Source organism: Bison bison, unplaced genomic scaffold (genome assembly GCF_000754665.1).
Source record: "Bison bison bison isolate TAMUID 2011002044 unplaced genomic scaffold, Bison_UMD1.0 scf7180017864503, whole genome shotgun sequence".
Classification (NCBI taxonomy): Eukaryota; Metazoa; Chordata; class Mammalia; order Artiodactyla; family Bovidae; genus Bison; species Bison bison.
In genome coordinates this window covers 781,428-788,592 of record NW_011495061.1, presented here as the reverse complement: position 1 = coordinate 788,592, position 7,165 = coordinate 781,428, and the positions used below count along the sequence as shown (strand labels likewise).

At 48.4% G+C, this 7,165-nt stretch overlaps 1 protein-coding gene across 2 annotated transcripts in view; it reads right to left on the bottom strand.

The window, feature by feature from the left end:
- Positions 1-7,165, bottom strand: part of NCAPG2 (non-SMC condensin II complex, subunit G2) — a 70,198-nt gene that overhangs the window by 31,340 nt on the left and 31,693 nt on the right. The window contains exons 12-14 of one of the 2 annotated variants that reach the window (XM_010829251.1): positions 5,678-5,857; positions 3,875-4,027; positions 56-278 (exon numbers count right to left, since the gene is read on the bottom strand). In XM_010829251.1, coding sequence (XP_010827553.1) covers positions 56-278; positions 3,875-4,027; positions 5,678-5,857 — 556 coding nt within the window. The remainder of the gene's footprint in view (positions 1-55; positions 279-3,874; positions 4,028-5,677; positions 5,858-7,165) is intronic. The other variant, XM_010829252.1, reaches the window with a different exon arrangement.

Here is a 7,165-nt window from a genome sequence, read left to right as displayed (position 1 = left end):
CAGGGGGTGCAGGGTGTGGGGGCGCAGCGCGGGGCGGGCCCAGGGCCGCGCGTACCTATGTTGGTGCACGCCGTGTGCTCGTGCGCGTGCTGGTAGAACCTGCGAGCGGCCGCGTGGTTCATCTGCAGCAGCGCCACGCAGCGCTCGCACCACACGGCCTCCGGCTGGTTCACCGGCAGGAAGGAGTTGAAGATGAGCCCCACCAGGCGCCGGCACACCGGCCGCGAGTCTGACTCCAGACGGGCCAGAATGTGCTCCATGGGGCATATTTTCCAAAACTGTGAACGTGGCACATGTGCAAAAGAAAACCATGAGAACATTTTAAGCAAAATTTCAAGATCACAATCAAAAAGGAGCTAATTTTTATATTCAAGAAAACTCATTTCAAATGACTCCACCAGGACGTGGGACTCTTCTGCAGAGAAATCAAGCCCATATTTGAAGGAGACTGACACGCATGGCAGCTAAGCAGGAGGCTGCCGGTGTTAATTACAATCCATCAGGGCAGCAAGTGGACTCCCAAATGAGTTATGATTATCAGCCTAATAATTTTAAAGTTTCCTGAAACAACACAACTTTTGGGCCATTAACGTGAAAAGTGGATTTAAACATGTGCAACAGGTTTGGCACAGAAAGCTAAAGCGAGCACCTGGTCTCCCGCCTCAGACACAGGCCTCCCTGGTGGGCACCCCTCCTGCCATCTCCCGAGTGCTGACTGGGTGGCCACGTGCCTCCTCTGCCACCCCCAGCTGCCACACACACGTGCACACAGAACTGCCTGCTGCCCTCAGCTCAGAAACGTCCAAGTTGTCCACCAACCACCCATAGAAAAGGGCCAAACTCCTCGACAAGCAGTTTAAAACAACGGGAAACACCGCAGAATAACAGACATTAAGACAGACTTCGATGGGAAGTGGTCATGGGGGGTCAGAGCCTGTCATCTGTGTAGCGGGAGCAGCACAGGGACACGGGCGTTTCTCAAGGACCTGACTCCCACAACAGTCCCCTTTCCAGGACTTTCGGTGGATCCTTCTCATCAGCATGTATCTTCACGTTGTTTCCAAGCCATAAACACAAAGGCCCCTCCCGGGGACCAGCTTCCATGAGCTGCCTGCCCAGTGCCTTCCACACTCCCACAACACCTCAGTGCGCCCTGCAGGTCCGAGGACCCTGCACTTTCAGACGCACACACTCCCCTGGCAGGAACGTCTGAGCATCAGCCCTACCACCACTGCCCACACGCCCCTGGGACACTTCCATAGACACGCCTGGTATTTCTGAAAGTTACTGCAGGAAAGACAGGACCCGCCCGACAGCCATACCATCAGCAGACTGTCAACCCAGAGCAGCTGGCACAGCACCAGATGTAAAGAGGGAAGCCAGGTGCTCGGGAGAGCAGGGCCCTTCAGCCTCAAGACCCCAGAGTTCATCCAAAGTTGCTGAAACCAACCAAGATACCCAGGAAACCCTGACCAAGGGACAGCACCAAAAAGAGAGGGTCTTCACACTGAAAGGGTTGGTTCCTGAGCACTCATGGAGACCAGACCACCTTGAATGGAAAGAAGTGATTGGCACCAACACCGAATGCCAAGGCTCCAGAGGTGGGCGATGCAGTGAACATTTCCTGCAAGTCTGCCTTTCCAGAAAAGCCCCACATTAACCTATTTTTCTTTTATTTACTTTTCCTGAAATAAAACAGAACAATTTGGATTAATTCAGGGTTCTTCACTTACCTGAGGTTTTATTTTTATCCAAACATATTACCCACAGGTGACATTAACAGCAGACAAGACCATAAACAAAACTGCTAACCGGTATTTCACTTCTAAAGTTAAAAATAATTGCATATTAAGAAATCCCAAATTGGTTTTTTAATAAAGATATCTCAATATTAGTATACTGTTAAAAAAAAAAATATTAGTATACTGTTGATTTGGCCTAAATCTCAGCTATACAGTATAAAAACTACAGAATTTCAAAACAAACAGTAAACAACTTGCAATCACCAGCACTGAGGATGGAAAGCATAAACAGAAGCTTAATTAACCAAGCGCTGACGGCCCCGGGCCTCAGGACCTGACTGTATAATCAGCGCAGATTATCCACCACCTTTCAGTGTCTGTGCCCAGAGCCTCTGCCTGGCCCTCCGGGGCAGCCCCTCCAGAGCTCACCGGGACTTGAGGGCAGGACGCCCCCCACTGTGCACAGAGGCCAGGACGGCACGCTGACAGCAGGGCCCTGCCCGTGCCACCCATGCGCGCGCGCTCCAACCTAGGGGCGAGCGACACCCACCTGCTCCTCCTAGCTGCCTCTCCACCGGCCTGTCCATCTGTGATCTTGATTTTCAGAGAACTGGCTTGTGTGCCCGTAACAAAACCTTCCGAGATCTTATAGCTAAATCACTCTCCACCTTGCTTGGGCAAGCTAAGCATTAAGATAGAAGAAGTGTCTCACTAAACGTTTCGCTTCCTCCTCTGCTCCTCCTCCTCCTCCTCCTCCAGATCCCAGACTCTCTGGTCACAGACATTGTCCAGGTCTTATCTGGCCCCTCCCCTGCTCTCCTGGGGAGACCCACAGGTCTCAGGACATCTGGTCTCTCTGCCGTCTCACCAGCCGTCCCCAGTGGTCCTTTGCAAACGGATGTGCACTTCAAACAAAACTACACAACTCCCGCTTCAGACTCATAACCACACTTTCAACAGGCCGTTACAACAATCCAGTCAACGCTGCAGCCAGTCTTTCTGTTGAACTGACAAGCTGATCCTAGACTCCATACAGAAATACAAAGGCCCAGACCACCAGGAACTCTGAAGGAAGAGCCGGAGGGCACACACACCAGGGTGTCCGCAGAGCTGCAGGGAGCTCGGGCTGTGGCCTGGCCAAGGATGGACAGGCACAGTCCGGAAGCAGACCACACACCAAGGCAGTGAGACCACGGAAGCCACGTAAAATATCCCTTTCTCATTAAAAAAATCCAGTTCAAAATTTGAAAAGCATAAACCAATGTGCATGCTCAGGAGGGGCAAGTCTTCCCCGCAGCCCGTCTCCAGACCTCTAGTACCCGCCCCGGCCACAGAAACTGCTGTCCACTTTCTGTTTGCCTCCAGGGATGTGCGAGGCGGCTCTGAGCGAACACACAGCTGTGTCCCCGTTCTCAGAGCTGGCGGCGCCCCACAGCCCACCTGCATTCCCTCTGTCTAACTTAGTGGTCTTTCCACGCAAGTGCGCCCCTCCCCATGGCCACGCGGCAGCATTTCACGGCATGAACACACGCCAGGGCTGGGCACTGATTCCACACGGACAAGAGTGTCAGCTTGTTCCCACCCCAAGCCTCGACAGAAGACCACTCTAAAGTAAACTTCAGAGGACTCTTGTGTAGGGAAACAAAACCCTGTTACCAATAATAATGCAGTTAGCAACCTCGTAAGTGACATTGGTAGCCAAAAGCTGAACAGAATTAGACTTAACACTCTCATGTCAGTGGTTTACACCAAAATGCACACAAATCAACAAACACCTCCTTGCTTCCTTCTGTAAGATGTTGGAGGATGAGGATCTTATATTCCATATGTTCAAGTAATATTTTAAGTGCTCACTGTGTGCCAAGCATTTAAATATTGCAACAACAACTTTCAGGTATATGGTAAAACTATAATTTAGGGTGGGACTGCTTACATTAGTGTCTTTAAACAGAAAGCACACGCTGACGAAACAATTACACTTTATGACACAACCGGTGAGGACGCAGGCCTCAGGCAGTTCACAGTGTGGTCACAGAAGCTCGTGGGGCTAGAACTGCTTTGTCCTTTTGTTGATGAAAATAAATAAACTTATTTATTTCACGTACTAAATAAGAAACCTCTAGTCACCTTACCTTAGCAGCCCTCACAGCCTTAACTTTCAGCAGCATATCAACAAAAGCCACCCTCACTTTCTCCGAATTGTCATGGAGACAGTATTTTAATGCTGGCAAAAGCTGTTCTAATAACGGGTGGCTTAATTTATTATCCAAAATTATCGGCAGACACTATGAGAAACAAGAAAGACAAACAGTTCAAAATTGGAACATAAACAAGGAAATGTTCAGGTAAGAAAAATTCAGTTCTATCTTTACTAAAATCATCAGTAAAATAAATATACCCACAGAAAATAATACTTTTGCCAACACAATTTCATAGAAAAGCAGTCACTGAATGCATTAATCTGGTTTCAGTGCTTGATAATCAATGCATCCACTGCTTCATTCAACCAAGACTGAAGCAGTTATGAAATAATCTTCAGAGCTTTCCGAGCTAAACGTTAAAGGGTTTTACTGGAATTGAAAGAAACAGGAGGCTCTGGTGGGGAGGTCCCAAAGCCAGAGTCCGAGTCCTTCCAGTCCTCCTCACAGCCTACTGCGCCCCTGTATGTCCTGACTCGATCCTGCACGGAAACAGGGTCACAGCACCCCCCACGTCTCAGACCCGTGCGCCCCCACGGCCGTCCCCGCACCTAGGTGGGCATCGGACAGAGCGGCCTGGGCTCAGACCAGACACGCAAGTCTGGAGAGCTGACGCGCTGCACCACGCTCTCTTTCCAGTTATTAGGAAAAAGATACGTATTTTTAAGAGACCTTATTTTTTTGTTTATTTTTTTGGCTGTTCGCACAGCGTGTGGGATCTTACTTCCCGGACCCGGGATGAAACCCGCACCCCCTGCAGTGAAAGCACCAAGTCTTAAGCACAGGACCTACCAAAGTGAAAGTGAAGTCACTCAGTCGTGTCCAACTCTGTGCGACCCCATGGACTGTAGCCTGCCAGGCTCCTCTGTCCATGGGATTTTCCAGGCAAGAGTACTGGAGTGGGTTGCTATTTCCTTCTCCAGGAGAACCTACCAAGGACATCGCTAAAAGACTATGTATTTTAAACATCACACTGAAATGATTACAGATGAGCTGATAAATGTCCTGGATTTGCTTCAAAGTAACTGTGTGTGAGAGATGAGAGAAGTAGCTATAACGCAACAAGTGTGGATGTGTCCTGGGAACTGCTGAAATGGGTGATGGACAAGGGATGTTCCTGTTGGTTCTTGTGCAAAGTACATACAGTACACAAAAAAGTTCATTCCGATACATAATAACAGTAAAGAATTTTAAATACATGCAGGTCCTGTTCTAAAACACTATGCCCCCTCCACTAACATACATGACAAACTAGTATTTCAAGTAGACTTTTTCTATTTTGGGTAACACTTTTATTCTGTTTTCTTCACAAGTGACTTTGGATATTCAACAAAAATGTGAATAATGCTATACTTATGGAGTAGGGCTGGGGTGATTTTTAAATTTTTCTTTCTCTATGCTGCTGCTGCTGAGCCGCTTCAGTCGTGTTCGACTCTGTGTGACCCCATAGACGGCAGCCCACTAGGCTCCTCTGTCCCTGGGATTCTCCAGGCAAGAACACTGGAGTGGGTGGCCATTTCCTTCTCCAATGCATGAAACTGAAAAGTGAAAACGAAGTCGCTCAGTCGTGCCCGACTCTTATCGACCCCATGGACTGCAGCCTAACAGGCTCCTCCGCCCATGGGATTTTCCAGGCAAGCGTACTGGAGTGAGGTGCCATTGCCTTCTCCTTCTTTCTCTATAATTTAGAACTATTCTACAATAAACAGGTATTCCTTATATAATTTAAAAGCTTACCTTAAAGACTGAACAGCGCACATCAGCGGAGCTCAAATCAAATGCTAACTCCTCGGTTACCTTCTTGAGGAGGTCAATAAGAATGGTCGGAGGCATCATCTCCCAGTACTTGGAGGTTATTTTACAAACACCGAGGATCCCTGCAGAACGGACCATCGGGTAAGGATCTTCTAAAAGGCTCTATAAGTACAAAAGAGAACAAGGCTGAATTATCTTAAATTAGTTCACTTTTTTCCACATTGGCTTTACTCGTGGGCACAACGGCAGTCACAACCCAATGGCCATTTCAAGTCCACAAATAAGCAAACCTGGGGACCTGGAGTCACACATCATTCCTGCACAGTCAAACACGCAGACCCGGGGACCTCCAGTCACGTGTCGTTCCCACACAATCACACACGCAGACCCGGGGACCTCCAGTCACGTGTCGTTCCCGCACAGTCACAGTCACACACATAGACCCGGGGACCTCCAGTCAAATGTTGTTCCTGCACAGTCACACATGCAGACCCGGGGACCTCCAGTCACGTGTTGTTCCCACACAGTCACAGTCACACACATAGACCCGGGGACCTCCAGTCACGTGTCGTTCCCGCACAGTCACACGTGCAGACCTGGTGACCTCCAGTCACGTGTCGTTCCCCACAGTCACACATGCAGACCCAGTGACCTCCAGTCACATGTCGTTCCCACACAGTCAGACACACAGACTCGGGGACCTCCAGTCAAATGTCGTTCCCACACAGTCACACACACACACCTGGGGACCTCCAGTCACATGTGCTTCCTGTAGTCGAGTGTTTACAGGAAACCATCTAGACAGGAGTACATCAAGGCTATATATTGTCACCCTGCTTATTTAACTTATATGCAGAGTACATCATGAGAAACGCTGGGCTGGATGAAGCATAAGCTGGAATCAGGATTGGCAGGAGAAATATCAATAAACTCAGATATATAAATGACACAACCATTATGGCCGAAAGTGAAAAGGAACAAAAGAGCCTCTTGATGAAGGTGAAAGTGAAACAGGAGAGTGAAAAAGCTGGCTCAAAACTCAACATCCAAAAACTAAGATCATGGTATCTGGTCCCATCACTTCACAGCGAATAGATGGGGAAACAATGGAAACAGTGACAGACTTTATTTTCTTGGGCTCCAAAATCATGGCAGATGGTGACTGCAGCCATGAAATTAAAAGATGCTTGCTCCTTGGAAGAAAAGCTATGACAAACCTAGACAGCATATTAAAAAGCAGAGACATTACTTTACCAACAAGGTTCCATCTAGTCAAAGTAATAGTTTTTCAAGTAGTCATGTATGGATGTGAGAGTTGGACCATAAAAAAAGCTGAGCGCCAAAGAATTGATGCTTTTGAACTGTGGTGTCGGAGGAGACTCTTGAGAGTCCCTTGGACTGCAAGGAGATCCAACCAGTCCATCCTAAAGGAAATCAGTCCTGAATATTCATTGGAAGGACTGATGCTGA